The 19,754-nt window shown below is 47.1% G+C and overlaps 2 protein-coding genes across 4 annotated transcripts; both read left to right on the forward strand.

Moving 5' to 3' along the window:
• Positions 1-3,661: 3,661 nt before the first annotated feature.
• ftr83 (finTRIM family, member 83) lies at positions 3,662-10,610 on the forward strand. Of its 3 annotated transcripts, none has more exons than XM_023833048.2 (8): positions 3,662-4,950; positions 5,638-5,733; positions 5,924-6,157; positions 6,841-7,000; positions 7,132-7,188; positions 7,823-7,888; positions 8,681-8,768; positions 9,681-9,810. In XM_023833048.2, exons 1-7 carry the CDS (start codon positions 4,387-4,389, stop codon positions 8,734-8,736), a joined length of 1,233 nt encoding a protein of 410 aa, XP_023688816.1. In that variant the 5' UTR covers positions 3,662-4,386; the 3' UTR covers positions 8,737-8,768; positions 9,681-9,810. The 3 variants fall into 3 exon arrangements, with proteins under 3 accessions (XP_023688816.1, XP_023688815.1, XP_023688814.1); XM_023833047.2 differs by having other exon boundaries at positions 3,663-4,950; positions 8,681-8,772; positions 9,681-9,815; XM_023833046.2 differs by lacking the exon at positions 8,681-8,768 and having other exon boundaries at positions 3,667-4,950; positions 9,681-10,610.
• A 1,325-nt stretch (positions 10,611-11,935) lies between these two features.
• On the forward strand, positions 11,936-18,407 carry ruvbl2 (RuvB-like AAA ATPase 2). Its single transcript, XM_023832946.2, has 15 exons — positions 11,936-12,019; positions 12,966-13,020; positions 13,256-13,311; positions 13,404-13,545; positions 13,634-13,763; positions 14,365-14,431; positions 14,698-14,804; positions 14,894-14,987; positions 15,068-15,191; positions 15,279-15,373; positions 16,850-16,968; positions 17,057-17,176; positions 17,328-17,457; positions 17,867-17,981; positions 18,078-18,407. Exons 1-15 carry the CDS (start codon positions 12,008-12,010, stop codon positions 18,104-18,106), a joined length of 1,395 nt encoding a protein of 464 aa, XP_023688714.1. The 5' UTR covers positions 11,936-12,007; the 3' UTR covers positions 18,107-18,407.
• The last annotated feature ends 1,347 nt before the right edge of the window (positions 18,408-19,754 follow it).

Consider the following 19,754-nt stretch of genomic DNA (forward strand, 5'->3'; position numbering starts at 1 on the left):
GCAGAGCGACGGCAACTGAAACTGGGGCGGACTTAAGGGAGAGAGGGGGCGGGGTCGGCTGCTGGCAGATGAATGAGTTGTAAGACAGAACTCCGAGTATGGGCGGGGGGGCAAAGCTGGAAGGACACGCGTCCGTACTGCGAAATGGCAAATCTGCCTGCCGGGCGTGATTACAGCACTGATTACAGTCCTCCATTTATTTATCACATGTTTAAAGTTCTTAAGTCTGCTACTATAGTTTTTTCTTGCCTCTTGTGTTCTGGTGATTTGTTTCTCCCAATCTGGCAGCACCTTTTGACGGTCGGTAGGGGGGGGGGGGGCGCGGTGAGGGTGTGTACAGGCGCTATGTGGTGTTTGCTCAACATGGCTGATTGCTGCCGGTTACGTTTCTGCTGCCCAGACAAATGAGCAGGTAGGGACTGGCTGATTGTTATCGAGCTGCAGCAGGGATGCCGGACTCCCCGTGTTTGAATGGCGCCCTGCTGAACCGGTTTGGGGGTGAGGGCTAAATAGGCAAACGTCACGCGTTTCAGGAGCGTGTGTCCCGTCACCGAGACATATCAATACAAACTCCTGATTCACGTGTTTGCCATCCAAGACTGACAGAGGAGCTCAGCAATGTTTTTGGAGTGTCTGAGTGCAGTGAGAGCGACACTGAGCCACACTCTATCCCAGCACGTCCACACCGGGTTCAAAGGTCGGTTTCCTGAGAGCTGGACTTCCTCTGGAAACGGACACGGCACTTGGGCGTGACCCTCTCCTCTAATGGCGTTTGTTTGTTGGTGTGAATGGGTTTCGCCTGATGCCGCCCCTTCCTATAAGGGTTCTCTGCCTGTGGGTGGGGCCGGTGAGAACTTTCCACATGCCGCATATGTGTAGCTCGATTTCATCCAGATGCATTATGGGTACTCTCCAAGTCGTTGAAAGTTTAATCTGAGGGCTCTGTCAGTCGCCCCGCCCCCGAATGCGACTCTTCAAGAGGAATGCGATCTATTTGGTGATATTTCTGACAGGCAAATAGCGGCAGTCCTCACATATGCTGTCATGCTGGGTGGTTACATACCGGTATCTGGCTGGCCTGTGTGTTACACGCCGGTATCTGACTGCCCTGACTGCTCTGCGTGTCTTTCATCGTGTACAGAGTTTCGCCTTTCTCCTTATAAGGAAGTCAGGTTTCTGATAAGCCCCCCCCCCCCCCCCCCACAGTGTTGACAAGCCGCCATAGGAGCTTTTTTGTCCAGCGATCTGGTACTGATTAACCTGATCACTGCCTTCAGACTGACAGCAAAACCACAGAAAGAACAGCAAACCCCCCCGTTTATACAAACGGATTTAAGATTTACATTAAGTCACTTTTAACATGGCAACCTGTATAATTAAAGATTGTTGTAAAACATATTGCCATTATAAATTAATGGGCAAATCCATCTCTTCTAAGTTTTCTGTAAGGTCTTCCTTCATCTGGGGGAGACAGGTGGGTTTTATGCGGTCGTTAAATTCAGTGGAATGAACGTAAAGCACCTAGCGGACATTAGTTTAATGGAATGGCATCTAAGGGAAGTAGATATTGGGGAAGGGGCTGAGGTCCCAGCTGCGGACGCGATTGGCCGACGCAGGCAGACGAGGTATTTACAAGTGTTCCTCTTGAAACAATGGCTACCTTTGTGAGCTGGAAAGGTACACAGTGGGAGAGAGCAGGGGAGCTGGGCCCTGTGCCAGGCTGCGAGAGCTCGGCCTCCACGAGAGCCAGCGGTGAGCGCTTGGTAAACAGCGTAAACAGCAAGCGCGCGTAGTCACAGCCCAGTGCACCGCATATAAAAATCTAAACAAGACGAGAGCATGGTGTCGTGTGTTTGGTTTCTCAGCATGAACCTTCAGCCCATGGAGCTTTTAATCAGCCCACATAGTTAGAAATGGGTCTTGTTAACTACAATGTTTGTTGAAAGACCAGAAATAACGAAGCAAACTATGTGGAAACCATTAAGGTAAATGATTTGCTTGACTTGTGTTGGCTTTTAAGTCGACGTGAAGCGCTGATTGGCTTTTTCACATGGCACTGCATGTCGATGTGCTGCCTGGCAGGCCTGATTCAGTTACCGTGTACGGCTAGCAGGCCTGCTCAGTCCCCCCCCCCCCACCCCCCACAGAGGGGCAGCCAGCTACAGGGAAAGCCCTTGAAGTATCAGCCAGCCCTGTTCCCCAGCGCCTTGAGCTGCTGGCTTTCTCACCCACCCTCAGATAAAAGACTCCTGTAGCTATTACAGCATCTGCGGTCTTGGGTTGTGACTTCCTGCCATTGAAGTTGTGTTGATTCAACATTCAGAGGGTAATTATTTGTGTTTTTAGGTTCGCCAAAAGTACGATAACAACATCCAAGCTATTATAAAAAAAGTGGCACAGAGGACAGTAAACAGGAGAGTTTTTGGATGTAGATATTAAATTATCTTTCAGTCAGATCTCCGTGATCAGTCTGGCTTTCCCAGTTGTGGCGAAATGATGCTTTGCATTCCTGCGGTTTTCTCCAAAGGAAACATGCTCTTCTTGTAATACTGGCATATATTTTTTTTACAGGGCTCTGAAAATGAATGTTTAATTTATGTTGTGAATGTTCTCCTGCCTGCTGCCATAATTTCTTAACTAGCTGAGATAAGGTTCTCAAAAAAAGCAAACACGACTCATAAGCGTGCAGTAGTTTCGGGATACGGATCACATGAAATATTTCCTTAGCCTGCGGTGCAGCGTGCGAGCATGTGAGTGTGTGGCCTAGGCATTCCTGCACATTCGATCCCAGTCAGCGTAACACACCCACACAACGGCAACGTGAAACCTTGTGCAACCCTTGTGTAATCCCGCTTGTCTGGCCTGGCCACATTCCTGGCTCGATTATGCCACTGCAACCAATAGTCATTCAGTGAGGAATATTTATACATAAACCAAATAGGAAACCAACTTCAGCAGTTTCTGGTTATGTACAGGATGTGCAGGGTTATATTTGAAAATACCAGGCTGCTCTCAGAGATTAAACAGTGCAATTTACACTCTGTGTGATATTGCACAGTGTATCTCACTAGTGTAACTGACTGCATGAAAATAACAACTTGAATCTCAGATTAGGTTGATGATGTCACAATTAACTGAAAATGGGGAAATGAAGCTAAATACTGCAGGAACAGGAGAGGAAATGAAAGGTCATTCTGCCATTACTGATACAGCAGGAAGACCCTTTGCAACATATAACCAAATTACCGAAAGCGCGATAAATGATTCTAGTAGAGACTGGGTTAACGAGTAACTTGAATGTTTCCCCTTGTTTGCCCAAACAGCGATTTCTCTTTCAGCAACTCGGATGTTGTGGAGAAGTGTAAAAGGCTGTGTTCAGCCTTCAATCAGCGGGGCTGTGGATTTGTCTGGCTGCTTTTTTGAGGGTCTGGAGTGAGAGGAGGTCAGCATTTGGAAACGTGCAGAGTGCAGCTCCCTAAGTGCTCAGCTGGTCCCCGGTGCTTTATGCTAACACATATGGCCGCATTGACAACAGCGTGCTCCTCTCTGATGGTCTTCCATGAAATCTGCCCTGAAGGCATTAGCTTTGCCTGGTTGAAAGCGGTCCTGCACCTGTGAAGCTGGACCCTCACAGTTAAGATGATCCTATGCGCCACCCCCTGCTGGTTTGCATATGCTTCTCATGGAAAACCCCCACATGCCTCGACACATCTGTTCCAGGAGCCCCTCTACAGTCCGACTCTACTCCATGCTCCCTGGATGCTCTTAATGTTGCACTTTCTGCTGATTGAATAGTAGTTTAATTAATTTCTTGCTTTGTTTGGAAGTTGTTGTGTAGCTCTTGCTCCTACGCTGCTTACACTCGTACCTGGGCATTCCCTGGAAGCTCAGCCTAGCCACAATTGTGCCTAATCGACTCCTCGACAGTCATATGTTTGCAATGTGCTATTTGCCTTGTATGTCGCTTTGGGCAAAAGTGTCTGCTAGATAAAATAAATGTAAATGTGCTGGCATGATCTTTCCGCAAAGCACCACTGACATGATTTTATTAACGATAACGTCGGCATCTCTGACTCTCGCTGAAAACCTGCATGCTGTAGCTCCGTCTGACTGTCCGTTCAGCTCTTACTTTCAAAGGTAAACTCATCATCAGCTCACATACTTTCATCATTCCTCCCTCTCGTTGGATTTCTCGTGACGGAACTGGACTATTCCTTTGGCCCAGGTGAGACACACCCCTTTCTTTCACTAGTTTCTGCTCAACCTGTTTATCATAAAACCCTCCCTATGTACTCAGTATAAATTGCTGCAGCAACCGTGTTGCGTCAGTCTCTGCTTGACCTGCCAGCGGCTTGAGCAGGATAGCAGATAGGCGAACGTGCAGCGATGGCATCGGATCAGGAAATCTGTTATCTCTGTAAGGAGGACCTCCGGGACCCCGTGTCTATTTCCTGTGGACATGTTTTCTGCTCTGTCTGCCTGAGCACCTACTGGGACCATGCCGACCACACGGGTTCATACGTCTGCCCCCAGTGCAAGGTGTCCTACAGCAAGAGGCCCAACCCCCGTCGGGTGTCCCGGTATTCCGGTGGACCCCGGGAGTCGTATCCGCCGCCGCCCCCAGATCCGGACTACAACTACGCCGGTCCGCAGGATGTGGGCTGCGACATCTGCATCGGGAAGAAGCACAAGGCGGTGAAGTCCTGCTTGATGTGCCTGGCTCACTACTGTGAGAAGCACCTGAAGCCACACTTCGAGTCGGCCACCTTCAAGCGGCACAAGCTGGTGGACGAGACCGGGCACCTGGACCGGCAGATCTGCCCGCAGCACCAGAAGGGGCTGGAGCTCTACTGCCGCACCGACCAGATGTGCATCTGCGTCCTCTGCACCGTCAAGGAGCACAAAGGCCACGACATGGTGTCTGCCGAGCAGGAGAGGCAGGAGAAGCAGGTACGGTGACTGGGGGTGTGCAGAAAAGCTGGGCGCAGGCCGGGCGGCTACTAGGAGTCCTCAGGACACGGTCGTGTGCGACCACGTGATGGAGAAGCGCAGTAAGCGCCCAAGAGACAACAATGCATTAACAATGCTAATGCCCACCTTATGGCATTTTCAGTCTTCATTAATCATGTCTATTGCACCTGCCGTGTCTTCTAAAGGGTTTATTACATATAATCGCACAGGTTTTGTTTCTCATCAATTTACTCAAGGTGAGTGCTTTTGAAAAGAAACCAACTTATGGTCCGAAAATCAGAGCAGTGTTTTATGGGGTGATAGTAGTTGTTGTGTTATAAACTGCACTGGGTGTGTCAGTTATTCTTCTGTGTGATTTTTGGTTGCATAGCAACGTGCTACACTATGCATTATTTTGACACTGGACACCTGAAAGGTCTTAGTCGTAAAAACACTGTGCTCTCCCAGGCAAAAACTTTTCTAAAAAATGTTTTGGGACATCTAAGTGAATATTTGGTCACTTCTTTTAGCATGCAGCTGAGAAAATCATGGGCAGGTTTGCAAAGGAGGTGCGGTCACGAAGTAGCTGATATCACTTAGACTTTGCCTCATTCATGCTGTGAATTAATTGTTGCTTCATGAGATTTTGGCAACTCGCTTTCAAAAACCCCTTTTTTCTTTCCTCAGAACCTGCTAGGAGCCACCCAGGCCGAAGTTCAGCAGAAGATCCACGAGAGAGTCAAGCAAATGGAGGAGCTCCGACAGGCTCTGCAAGCTCTGAAGGCATGCCTGACTCTATTCATGTGGTTAGATAACTTCTGCTAATTGGTAATCCTAACAGTTTAATTGAGTTGATCTCCCATTAAAGAGTGGGCAGGGTGATTTGTTTATGAGACTACTGACTGCATCAGACCATGGTTAGTGAAGATCATCTCGCAGGCTTTCAATCCCATGTTCCTCCTCCCCTTCATAGAGTTCTGCCCAGAGGGCCCTGCAAGAGAGCGAGAAGCTATTTGGCGACATGCTCCGCTCCATCGAGAGGATGCAAGCTGAGATGTCCAAGCTGATCTCCTCGAACAAGAAGGCGGCCACCACCAGTGCAGAGGGACACATGGAGCGCCTGACGCAGGAGATCACCGACCTGAAGAAGCGGGATGCAGAGCTGACGCAGCTCTCCCGCACCGAAGACCACATCCACTTCATCCAGGTGACCTCCTAACAGCAGCTCGAGTGCATAAGGTTCTCCTCCACTAGGGGGAGCTGTGTGACTCAGTGGTTTGATTGGAAAGTCACTGATTCGAATCCTGTGCTTGGTAGAGCAGCCACATCTCCATTTGTACCTTCAGCGAAAATACATGGGGGCGCTGGATGGACAGCTGACCCTACGTCATGACCACAAACTTCACTCTCACCTCTACACGTGTGTTTGTATGCTTCAAAGGAGAGCAAGATGGGATATGTGAAAACTAACACCTGTACAAAAGGCAAATAAAGTGTCATTTCTTAGGATACTCTGCCTAATGTCCCACCCGTCTTTGTAAAACTGGCAAAGCTCTTCCAGGGGTGACTTTCAAAGGTCAAAGCTTCCTGCCAGATGAGCTTCCTAAAAGGATTTGCCAAGTCCTTTGGGTATGAGGACAGTCGTTCCTTTCCTGTATTTGGCCCTGACTCTCTTTTAAATGCTCTGACACCACCAGTATCTCAAATTGCTATCAAGTAAACAGGATGTTAATGGGCAGAGAGAGTTGCTGCTGCAGGGGGTTTTCTGACCAATCACAGGCATTCTGTCACAGTAACAATGAAAGAAGACACGCTAATGGCTGAAAAAAACCCAATGGCTTTTATTTATGATACTTTTTGGCTGACGCTGGGCTATTTTGCTTGTTTCAGAGCTTCCAGATGCTCATCGCCCAGACGGAGGCCGAGGAGTTACCCACCGTGACTGTAAACCCGTACTTTTCCTTCGGCCCGGTCACCAAAGCGGTCTCTGAGATGAAGGTGCACCTGAATGAGTACACCAATGAGGAGCTGGTCAAGGTCGCAAAGACCGGTGCGTGAGGGCCTGGCTCTTCATTCATCACGTCGATGTTCCATTAGCTCATCATTTTTGGGTATAACTCTTCAACATAAACACATGATTTGTCAGGTTTTTCACACACTGTTTTTTTTTCCGACTCACAGTGAACAAGATGCCTTTTTGCCAGCTGGATGATCGAAAAAGAAGACGCACAATGAAATGTGAGTGACAAAGGCTCGATTACATCTCCGAACACGTGGCCCTGAGTGGAAATTTAGTTCACTTGTTAAAAAAATCCAAAGCTTGATCAAGACAATAAAGATCCTTCATGCCAGCAGAGCAGTTTAGCTGTGGTAATTCCAGGGGAATACCATGGGAAGATTCCCCTTTGGTCCCACCCAGTCACTTTGACTGTAATCTTGGGGGGTGAATGTTGTACACAGTCATTGCTTTCAGGGTACAGCTAAGCAGTTAATCAGCATCTGAGGTCGGGTAGCTTAGTGCTCCACACTGTTGTGGTTATCAGTTGTCCTTCCTTGTTTGCCTTGGCTGATTATACAGAAAGTCAGGCTGGATGTTGACCCATGCTGTGCATACAAAGGGCTTTCTGACAATAGCAAGCCGAGCCACGTTACACTATCAGAGCCCTTCAGCAAAGGCATCTCAATCAAGCTCCGATACAAATGCCTATAATCTTTGCCCATGAGGAGTGCAAAGGCTTGTTTTTCTGAGTGTTCGGCTAGTCTCGAAAACATTATAAATGACCGAAAATATTCAAAATGATTCAATATAACCAGCGTTGAGGGTTTCTTTGATGGCACCGGCATGATCTTCATCGCTTGTCTATTTCTGCAGCAAACGACGTGAGCCTCTACAAAACGCCTTCCCAGGAGCCTCGGCAGAGAGACGACTTCCTAAAATGTGAGTCTTTACTGCTGATTAGCGTTTCTGTGTCACGGTGTGACGAATAATGAAAGGTGGAGGAGAACTGGCCAAATGGGCTGCCAGTGGAGACATTCAGATCCGCTTTTATGGGGCTGTTAAAGTCACTCATATGAGGATTTTACATGCTACCTCTGGTTAGGATCCCAAAACGAGAGATAAAGGCCATGAAAGACATGTAGACCTCTGATCTGGCACTTTGCCCACTGAAAAACGTGACCTCAAGAATGGAGCTGCCTTCCATGCTACATTCCTGAGTGCGGTTAGTCTACAGGCAGAATTAGCACGTAGCCGGTTGTCCTGACTCAGGCAGCCACGGATTCAAATGGTTGGTTTTTATAGATTTTAAGGAATTGTCCATACCATTGTACCAGGTTATATGCTCTGCCTAACTGTTTGGGCCATTCATCTAACTATATTGATCTAAAGTGAAACACAAGTTTTCAGGGACATTTAACTCTGCCTATAGATCTACAGCACACACTTGCAGACTGAATTCATTGGTTAACTAATGAGCCAGTCCTTCCGTGGGGGGTTGCGTAGGACATCCTCAAAATGCGGAGGCAGTGGCGGTGAGGAATGTCAGGAGGAAGACGGCTGGACACTCGCAGATGCTGCAGACCGTTAGGCAGGTGCCTCAGGACAGAAGAACGAGCCAAGGGACTTTTCCAGAAAAGCTAGAGTGTCTTTCGCATACAAATGAATGAGAACCTGAATGATCGATTCACACACAGTATAGTTAATAGTGTTGTGGCACTTCTGGTATTCCAGATTCGCGATACGCTCCCTCGGGCCGTGACATCTTGCAAGTATCTCACCAGCTCTGACCGGCTGAGGTGGATAGAAACGTAGCCATCAGGCAGGTGATGTTTACCTGCGCCGTGTTCCCGCCTCTGGAGACCTGGTGGAGGGGTGGCATCCAAACCTTGGATAGCAGCCATTTTTTGTAGCAGTTCACCTGCCACACAAAGCAGAAAGCATGTTTTTTTTCTTGGATTTTCAGCTTTTTCTACGGGTCTTAAGGGTTCACTTGGTGTTTTCCACATTTGACACAAATGGGGATTTGGGTTTGTCATTTGTCTGCTTCGCTGAACATCACTTGCTTCCAGTTGCCAGCATGTGTTTGGGAGAATTCACAGTCTGAACATTGTCCTCACTTGTTAAGGAAAATGCAGCAGATGCTTTTTGACTCATGACAGTAGCCGTAGGACACAGAAGCTTGGCGCTCACAAATCTTAACCCGGCCCCCTTTCTGATTAATACAATAACAATCATTGGCATTGTTTGGAAATTAATCACAATGCAACTGACGTTCCCAGCAGAGTCCAGGGAGGGACGTTTCCTGACAGTCTGTACAAAATCAACAAAAGCAGAATAGTGTATTTTTCCCTGCTAGCATCGGGGAGCTCTGTTTGTTTTGTCCTCCTTTATTTTGTAGGCCCAGAATTTTGATAAATGATGTTGCCAGCAGCAGAACAATGATTGTTTAAAATGAAAAGCATTAAATTTACAATAAGAAGATAAACAAGTTAAAGCAAACATGATGCGTACTGGGTGCAAAATGACTAAAGCTTACAGAAAAACAATTTATCCATTTTCCTTGAGCAAGTCCTCATCAGCAGCAAATTTTATGGAAGCAGGAGATAAGTATACAAATAATTCTGACTTCATAAATAAGTGGAGGGTTATTCAAACATGCACAATGCTACCATGAAAATGCGCTCTCCACGTGATGCTTTTAGACAGTGACGTGAACTGTCTCCTAATGCAGATGCCTGTCAGCTCACACTGGACCAAAGCACGGCATACAGACAGCTGTACCTGTCCAGGGGAAATCGGAAGGCAACCCTGAAGAAGGAGCCCCAGTCATACCCTGACAGCACCCAGAGGTTTGATTGTCTACCCCAGGTGCTGTGTAAGGAGCCCTTGTCCGGGGGCTGTTACTACTGGGAGGTGGAATGGAGCGGGGAGGGGACATCCATAGGTGTAACCTACAATGGAATCAAGCGGACAGGCTACGGCGACGGATCACGCATCGGGTACAACCGCAAGTCCTGGAGCTTGTTCTGCTCTGACTCCAGCTACTCGGCCTGCCATAACAAAGATCAGGTGGAGATCAAAGCACCGTATTCATCCCGCATCGGGGTCTTCCTGGATTATTCCGCAGGCACGCTGTCCTTCTACGGGGTCTCCGACACGATGTCCCTAATACACAGGTTCCAGGTCTCCTTCACTGAGACCCTGTATGCCGGCTTCTGGGTCTGGTATGAGTCTGCCATAACCATATGCCAACTGTAAATACACTGTAAATGCACTGTAAATGCACTGTAAATGCATTGTTATGCATTGTTTTATTTCAGCATTCTGGTTAAATCAGTCTGACAAACAAAATGGATAACGGCATACTGTGATTTAAAAGACAAGCAAAAATTAAATTCAAGGGGGATGTGAAGTCTTATTTAGCATTTTATAAAACTAAATTCAACAAGTTTTTATTAATTTGGGTGAAAGACATTTATTTCTTGAGTTTTCTCGTTACTGTAAATGACCCTCTAACAATCACATTTATCAATTAAACAATGGATTAATGATTTTTTTAATTTAATTTTTTTTATAAGCGGGTTGGACAATAGATGGATGGAATTTTTTTTATAATTTCTCAAATGATGATAAACTACTTAATAAAAGATTATAAAGGGAATCTGAGTGTCTTACTGTGATTTGCTACCCTACGGCCCCCCCTGCTGCTCACACATAGCATTTACAGTTACTGGGAGAGCCTGGCACAGGAGGAATTCTCCTGAAAAGTGGGGGCTGTGGCTGAGGCTTTCCCAAAATGAAAGGAGCATCACTGGTACATTCCTATTTCCTGAGATAAACTTGTTGAGCATGATGCGCCTATTGAACAGAGGGCAGAGCCTTCAAATCTGGACTAGCCTTGTTTTCTGTTCTCCCAGGTACTTAATTTAATAATGACTGATTCTGATTGGGCACGGGTAAAGGCGGCTGGAAAATCAGCAGTGCTCAGACCTTGAAGACCGTAATTTGAACACTCATGCTTTAAATTATTGCAGCGGGACCTGCATTGTGGGTGATGTTTTTAGAAAACAGGCGTGCTCTTTATTAAAAGCAAGGAGTTTGCATCTATTATTACAGCACAGCCAAAGCTGACTAGCAGCAGCACAGAGAGTTATGCCAGCCATTGACATGACACTCACAATCACGGTGCGCACTAGTAAAACAGATGCAATGCACAGTAAACATTACAAGGTAATAACACTTGTCATTTACAACAGAAAACATTTGAATGTACACATTACATAGCACCATTACATATACGGATGGTGCTGTGCAAGGCATGGCAGTAGCCTACATAATTAGTCCCTCATACTGGACCTGCAATGTCAACCATCCCCTGTCACCCCTTAGTCCAGAAGGAGCCGTGGAGGCCACCATTGCCGGCATGTCACAGTCCCCAAGGTCCCTGCCACATACCTACCTTCCTCTCCCAGTGCGTCTTCATCTTCAGCTGCTGCAGGGGGGTCAGGTTGGGCCAGGGGGTGCGAGCTCATCCCTCTGTAGGACCACAGCCTTACATCTGTTGGTTGAGGGCTTTGGGACACCATAATTTTCAGCCCCTGTTATAAAGGGTACAACAGTCTCTTGGATCACAATATCCGTGCAGTATACAACAATAATTCTCTTATGTACAGCAAAAAAATTATTTGGTAGTGTAAAAATGTATGTAAAATTTTATGGGCGATGATAGTGCACAGGTATAAACTATCATCAACTACTTAAGTTCAGTAATTATTCATTCTGAGGGTGTCACACCATTAGTTACACCGTGGTGGAGGACAAACTGTTTTAGCCTAAAAAGCGGCCTTTGCTTACTGGGGTTGGTTCTGTCAAGGGATATCTGTCAGCCCTTAAAAAGAGTTCAGATGTCCGGAAATTTTATATCCGTAACCTTTGACGTCCGCAATATTTTACATCCGGAACTTTTAACTTCCGGAACTGTTGACGTCTGAATGCAGTTCCTACTCGGAACGATTTCGGACGTACGCGCTGTGGAACGGCCGCCGCATTTTCAAAAGTATGGCAGCTCAGGTGAGGCCACGCTGTGCAATGCTATAATAAATGCTTTCTTTATATATGTTTCCTCCTGGTGTTTTTAAGTAAAAGGCGTGGAATTGCGCTGCGTTAATCCGTTTTGCAGGGTTATTTCCAGTATGTATTTCTTGACAATTTATCGTAAAGAAGGCAGTCAAGCGATGAATGGAATTAGCAACATTAGCAGTCAAATAAATGTTCATTATAAGTTTTGTTGTCTTATACACTTAATCGTACATTTTCTGAATAATTTCCTTAATCATTGATTTGTCATATCTTGCTGATTAAAACGCAGTTTTTGTTTACGAATCCGCAATGGCCACACAATTAGCTCTTGACTTGTCATTAAATTAAAATGTTAAGTAATTTAAATTACACTGGCTATAAAACTGGTTGGTTCATAGGTGTATGTTCCCTGTCTTTAATGTCTATATATAGGGTGGTCTTCACTAGATACGTTAATATAACCGGAATAGCGATTTATTGAATGTGGTCGGGTTAGTGGTGTGATTAGTACTTAATTTAGCTATGAATTAGTTTATCTAGTTGTGAGTTGTCTTGGCAGTTAGCATGTTTAGCATTTTAGCACTGTATTATTTTACCTTCTCGTTTAAAGCATATCCTGACATGTTTCTTTGTTGTGGCGGGTAACCGTCACTATGGCAACGTCGCTCAGACTCAATATGTCAACCCAAAGCTTACATAATGCAAATTTGATAGGTAATCAGGCCATAATTCACTTTAAACATTTACATTGTTTTACTTTAGCACCTTTTTCTAACTGGCAGATGTAAATAGGTGGTTGTAATAGCTGAATTGGTAATTGGTCAAGTTCACCAGATAATTGAAATTGACAGCATCAGAACTTTTTTTTTTTGAGCCTAAAGCCAGTCTCCTAAACATTAAAGTATAATTGATATTATCATTGTTGATTTCTATATAGATGGCAGCAACCAAGGTTCCAGAGGTGCGTGATATCACCAGAATTGAGAGAATCGGTGAGCACTGGAGAATTTTATCCTTACATTTACAGGTTGAAGGTTTTTTTTTTAATACTTTATGTACTGTCTTTTCTGAACATAGTCCTTTGTCACCTATACTTGTGTTTGTACACTACTTAAAAAGGAAGTTGATATTGGCTTTGCTGTGTCTATGAGTCACTCCGTCAGCTGGGATTTTAGCATTAAATGTTAAGTATGAAGTTAAGACCTGTCTGTTGATTGGTCTGCCCAGGTGCACACTCTCATATTCGCGGCCTCGGATTGGATGATGCCTTAGAACCTCGTCAGGTAAGCTCCCCTCTGACTGACCCGATTGGCTGTCCGCTTCTCATGGTGCCCACTCCTAGTGCCTGCCTTTGATGGCTGGCCTCTCCTCGCAGGTGTCCCAGGGGATGGTCGGCCAGTTGGCTTCCCGTAGGGCAGCAGGTCTCATTCTGGAGATGATCAAAGATGGGCACATCGCCGGCCGGGCCGTTCTCATCGCCGGCCAGCCGGGCACTGGGAAGACCGCCATCGCCATGGGTATTACTGGCACCCCTTACTGTCATTTCGGGCCTTGCACCCATGACTGGTAGCTGGCGCTGATGGCTGCTCCCCTTTGGCTCTGCAGGCATTGCGCAGTCCCTCGGCACGGACACACCCTTCACAGCGCTCGCCGGCAGCGAGATCTTCTCCCTGGAGATGAGCAAGACGGAGGCCCTGAGCCAGGCTTTCCGGAAAGCCATCGGCGTTCGGATCAAGTGGGTGCTGCCAGGAGTCCTTTGCATCTGTATTAAGCTGCCCCAAAGTGCCACCTGTTTATACAGCATCTGTTTTTTCTCTTAGCCTCTGTGCTGTCCAGAATCTGTTTTATTATTGCCAAGTAAATGTGTTTGTATGGGACATTTGGCATGGTATGTCACAAGACTGGAAAAGTCGGTGATAAAGATCACAGACTGAAGCTGTGCAATAGAGCAGTTAAAAAGCTGATAGATAAACTGGTTCACACAGAACCCATACATATAAATAAGTAAATGAGATGCTGGGGGAACTAGTGCGCGTGTCCTGTGGGGGTCTGAACCATGTAAGCTAGTTAGGTTTCTTCCCCACGGCAATCATTCTTGTGGCGTGTAGTACTCATTTACCTGAGAGGGCTCTTTGGAATTCAGTGGTTGGGGTGGAAAGATTCCGCCATTACTTAATGGGCTCCTCTTACGTCCTGAGACTCTTCCAGCACGTTTACCGGCCGTGGACAGAGTGCAGAACTCACAGTCCTGCGGGGCTAAGATGCTCTAATGGAATTAGGGATGTTCTTCCTTTGGTTTTTATAGCGGTTGTACAGATGTCGTGTCGTCTTTACAGGGAGGAGACGGAGATTATCGAGGGAGAAGTCGTAGAGATCCAGATCGACAGGCCCGCTACTGGAACGGTGAGCTGGGCTTTCTGTTGTTTGGTCTCTGAGTTGACCGGCCTTTGACTGGGTCTCTAGGTGAGCTTGGTGGCTTTTACAGGATGACCAAACCCTAATAATGGCTTTGGCTGTAGGAGGAGGACTTTTGGCAGTATCATGGATTTGTTTTTTCTTCCTCTCTTGTTGCCAGTTTTCCTTCCCTACTTGTAGCGATTGCAGCGGGTGAAACTGCATGGAGCTGCTGCAACCTGATTGAATGTTTTGTTCCTTATTTTGTCCTGTAGGGGGCAAAGGTGGGCAAATTGACCCTAAAAACAACAGAAATGGAAACTATTTATGACCTGGGCAGCAAAATGATTGAGAGTCTCAGTAAGGAGCGGGTGCAAGCAGGGTATGTTTCCGGACCTTTCTCACCACTGGCTTGATCCATCGTGACCCCGATCGTAGTCAGCTGTTGATTCTGGCTACTGTCTTCCACAGGGACGTGATCACGATTGACAAAGCCACTGGGAAGATCACGAAGCTGGGCCGCTCCTTCACCCGAGCCCGCGACTACGACGCCATGGGTGCGCAGGTAGGTCTGCTTCAGCTTGGGCTCGCTCCCGCTTGCCCCCAGACTGTGCCTCGTCCGCTAACATCATTGCCGCCTTGCAGACGCAATTTGTCCAGTGCCCAGAGGGGGAGCTGCAGAAGCGCAAGGAGGTCGTGCACACGGTGTCGCTCCACGAGATCGACGTCATCAACAGTCGAACACAGGGCTTCCTAGCTCTCTTCTCAGGTCCGCCCCGCCTCCGCCTTTGGTCACCGTGACGACGAGGCAGGGGCTCCATCCGCTAACCCGTGTGGGTGCTGTTTGACATGGCAGGTGACACCGGCGAGATCAAATCGGAGGTCCGGGAACAGATCAACGCCAAAGTTTCTGAGTGGAGAGAGGAAGGGAAAGCAGAGATCATCCCAGGGGTCAGTCCACAGCCCCCATGGACACTCTGCTTAAATTACCACAGTGAAAGTGCGAGCAGGATGTCTTCCCATTAATGGGTGTCATACGAATGATACTCACTCTGTATCAGCCCACAGTATTTAAGATCTATGTCTTGTACTTCAAATGGAGCAGGACTAGCTCTTGTAGCCTTAGAAGGAATATTATGTCCTGTATGTCCATTGATTTGCAAATTCTGTTTTCATTGCTGTTTTGTGAATTGCTTCTTTTTCAGCTTGCCACAAAAAGTACCTCTAATGAACATAAATATTTTTTTTTCTTAAACGTATTTTTGAAATTTGGGAGTTTCTAGTTCGCATCTTCAAAATGTGCAAAATTTAGGTCAATAGAAATTCCACTAGTATACTACTGTGGCCAAACATGTAGGAATACAATATTCTGCATTATTTAGCTTTTAATTACATTTTTTTTTTGTATCGCATGGAATGTAAATCTGTTGCATTCCTCAGATATTTTTGATTCTGAAGTACTGATATACGGGTAGTTCTCAAGTGACATGAAGAAATTTGTTCCACAGACCCTTATGAAAGTCAGATTTACTTTCCCTGACCATTCAGGACATAAAAATAAAAAATACTAGTAATACTTACTAAAGAACACATCAATGAAAAGAGAGAGTATGTTTACTTACAGGCATGTGTTGCCTTTTTTGGGGTTAGTGCTTCTGTAAACTTTAAGTATCAGAGATTTTTAAATAAATCTGGATCTACTTCAGTTTTCTGTAAGTAGAGAGCTGCCTGTAGTTATGCTGCGTTCCATTTGAACTGGAAACTCGTAAATTCCGTGTTCCTAGTTGGAAATTTCAACTGTAACGCCCCCTGAAGTCAGAATTCCAACTCGTGAACTTGGAGGTATCAACACAACCCCGAGCTCAGAATTCAAGATGGCTGCGCCTTTTATCAGCAGAAGTTAAAGCAATAGTTTTATACTGTTTTTTTAGCACTTAGTTTTCTTTGTGGCTCATTAAAATTGGTCGTACACAAATGACTGTCCAACCTCCATCTGTGGACATGTTGCTGCGGTGTTTTTATGCACAAAATATTGCGTGATGTGTTATACACTGATATGGCTAACAATTAACTGGGCTAGAACTGGGGCCTGTTTCATTAAGCAGGATTTAACGTAGTCTGGCCTAAATGTAAGTGAACGAAGATAAAGTCCATTTAAACTGGGGTAAATTAAATCCAACAAGTTATCCAGCTAAGCAAGTAGTCTTGCTGTTTGAAACAGGACCCTGGTATCGTTAAATGGTTTTCCGACTTGCTGTACTGGAATGCTGTTAACTCGTGTGTGACGTCATTCCCAGTTCCAACCTCCGAGGTAAATGAAACGCAGCATTAACCTCTACTAGGCGTAACTCTGTGTGATCACTGTTCAACGTGACGATTTCAGGTTCTCTGACATTATTATTATTATCATTATTATTATTATTACAGGTCCTCTTCATCGACGAGGTGCACATGCTGGACATGGAGTGCTTCTCCTTCCTGAACCGTGCTTTAGAGAGTGACCTGTCACCTGTACTCATCATGGCCACCAACCGAGGCATCACCAGGTGCTCCCCGCTCCCAAATTACACTCCCCGCTCGGTCGGCCGCCACGTTCCCGAACGATCCCTCCTGACCCTTCCCTCCAAATTGCAGGATCCGCGGGACGAACTACCAGAGCCCTCACGGGATCCCCATCGACATGCTGGACCGCCTGCTGATCATCGCCACCTCGCCCTACACTGAGAAGGAGACCCGGCAGATCCTCAAGATCCGGTAACTTCCAAAGCACGCCGCCTCCTGTGCCAACGAGCTTCCACCCTGCGGTTATCTTTGTGATTCGAATCTGACAATAAAGTCGGTTTGGGTTCAGCCTCCATTGTCACCCCTTTGCTTGCTTCTGCCCCCCCCCCCCCCCCCCCCCCAGGTGTGAGGAGGAGGACGTGGAGCTGAGCGAGGAAGCCCACACGGTCCTGACCCGCATTGGCTTGGAGACTTCGCTCCGCTATGCAATCCAGCTGATCAGCACCGCCGGCCTGGTGTGCCGGAAGCGCAGGGTGGGTGCCATGCTCACCTCGTACCCGTACCCGTGTGCTTCACCTCTACGCCACCTATTGCCCCAGAAACAGAAGTTCATCGTAACTTCTCATATTACCTCGCATGATTTGTGTGTTTGTACAGTTCCTGGCATTATATGATACCTTCTGTGCCAGCCATGTTGAATGTTTAATGTCCTGAAAGTGTGTGGGCAGCTTCCCCCCCCCCCCCCCCACCTGCAGGCGTATCGAGGGGTGGGTCCATTTCCGGGCTCCCTTTCACCGCCCTCCCTTTCCCAGCGATTCACGTTGCCCTTATGAACAATACTCCAGACCTCTCAGTTTTAAGTTCAGGCCAGGGCTCCTTCCTGGGATGTCAGCAGGTTGCTGCCCCCCCACCCAAACTGACCCTTCCTCCCTGGCCCCGCAGGGCACCGAGGTGCAGGTGGAGGACATCAAGCGTGTGTACTCGCTCTTCCTGGATGAGTCTCGCTCCTCACAGTACATGAAGGAGTATCAGGACTCCTTCCTATTCAACGAGACCCGTGAGTGTGCTGTCGGGGCTCCTTTTCTGAGGGGGGGGCTGTCTTGGTAGTTATGTAAAGATGCTCGTGTAAATCGTGTTGTTTCTGTGCTTTCAGAGGGAGCTCAAATGGACACCTCCCAATGACGTGGACTTCCTGACTGATTTTATACATTTTTTTTCTTGAAGGTTTTTTTTGTGTTTTTTGTTTTTGAAGATTGACAGTATCAGCACCTCACTGTAATATTCTGCCTTTCGGGGGTGGGGGGTCACTTTGACAGCTGTTTAAAATGCTGTGAATGGCTTTTTTAAACCCCCGCTCTAGTCCCCCTGGTCTTGTTTTACAAGTTTGTGTTGCAAGCTTAAGTATAGGCTTTAGTAAATCCTTTTCTTCCCGTCTTAAATGTACTTTCCTGAAAAAACGAATGAAAATAAAAACTGAAACATCTCTGTGACTGGCTTTCTTGTTTATATGTAGTGGTATACAGTGTATGGTGCTAATGAGCTCGCTTTTCTGCTGTCTGATGAGGTTTTACTTTCAATGGGAGCCTCACTCTTGCTGTAAAGTGCCATGTTTGCAGTTTGTCGGTGGCTTTTTAAACTGGGGAAGGGATTTATTATCAGTGCTGGATTTTATGTGTGATGAAGGAGAGCCCCACCACAGCAGGCGGGGGGGGGGGGTCACCCAGAGGCACGATCTTTAAAGCTTCTGTGGTGGGTGGCCGTTCACGCAGCTTTTATATGCGCTGGGGAGGGAAGTCACAGATTCAGCCTCACTCGCCCCCTCCCCTTCCTCGGCAAATGCGGGCGGAGACCCGAAACGGATAAACGCTTCGAAGCCTTTAATCTCATTTATTAAAAGTTTCTCATGGCTGCGGAGCGCCGTCTCCATAGCTTCACACCCGCCGTGCGGTTTATGTCAGCTGTGAGAGTCCCGACGCCGACAAATTACTGTGCTGACTGGCGGTGATGATCCTCAGCTGGGTTACATCGCTGAAAACCCAAAACACTCCAGTATATCATTCCCAGAATGAACGTTTCTGTGTAGTCTCCACGATGTCCCTGTTGGTTGTATTTTAATTCAGTCCTTCATATTGCAGTGCTCTGAAATGGCCACTAGGGGGTGCCGTTGGAGTAGCTTCTGTTAGACCGCAGCTAGACGGAGTTCGCTCTCTGCTTTCACCCTCAGGGCCGTCTTCGGGTCTGGTTTCCTCAGGGGTGAAATCTGACATTTGGAGATGTGGCGCCTGCATACAGAATAGCAGATCTGCCCTGCACTGCTGGGCTCTGACTGAGGAAGCCTTTCTTGCGAGACGACATTCTCATTTTTGCTGCGAGCTGGTTATTGTGCAGTTTATGAACTTCCAGTCCGAGTGGCTTCTCTGGGCAGGCCAGTATTCTAAATTGTGATTAATAAGAATGATTTACGTCCTGACAGAATCCCGCATCTATGAAGCTGGTCATTCGGAGCGCACACACACCTTTTTACAGTTGGTTTAATCAAACTGCTCTTTCCGTCAGGAAGCCGTGAGACAGCCAGCAGGAATTCGACTCGCGGGAATGCTGTAAAGGATGTCGCGCAGACACAGGGGTCGTTTATGAGCCAGGGTGTACGCCTAACCCGAGCAAACAGCTTTACAGAAATGCTCTCGCCGCCTGAAAGTGCGGCCTTTGTCCCAGCCAGAGAGAAGCGTAAAAATAACTGCAGCTGACTAACAGAGACGCTGGCGGACGGCAGAAAGAGCGTCCTGTTTGCTCGGAGAGCGGCGGCCCTCAGCCGGGCTGCCAGGGAGGG

The sequence above is a fragment of the Paramormyrops kingsleyae genome, chromosome 6, assembly GCF_048594095.1.
Source record: "Paramormyrops kingsleyae isolate MSU_618 chromosome 6, PKINGS_0.4, whole genome shotgun sequence".
NCBI classification, from domain to species: domain Eukaryota; kingdom Metazoa; phylum Chordata; class Actinopteri; order Osteoglossiformes; family Mormyridae; genus Paramormyrops; species Paramormyrops kingsleyae.

Excerpts from the sequence above, each read along its gene's own strand:
- ftr83 (XM_023833046.2), top strand. The coding sequence starts at position 4,387 with ATGGCATCGGATCAGGAAATCTGTTATCTCTGTAAGGAGGACCTCCGG. Across the intron at positions 5,734-5,923 it reads AGGCTCTGCAAGCTCTGAAG|AGTTCTGCCCAGAGGGCCCT; the intron begins GCATGCCTGACT and ends TCCCCTTCATAG. Across the intron at positions 7,889-9,680 it reads GAGAGACGACTTCCTAAAAT|ATGCCTGTCAGCTCACACTG; the intron begins GTGAGTCTTTAC and ends CTCCTAATGCAG.
- ruvbl2 (XM_023832946.2), top strand. Across the intron at positions 13,764-14,364 it reads GCCATCGGCGTTCGGATCAA|GGAGGAGACGGAGATTATCG; the intron begins GTGGGTGCTGCC and ends TCGTCTTTACAG. Across the intron at positions 17,177-17,327 it reads CGGCAGATCCTCAAGATCCG|GTGTGAGGAGGAGGACGTGG; the intron begins GTAACTTCCAAA and ends CCCCCCCCCCAG.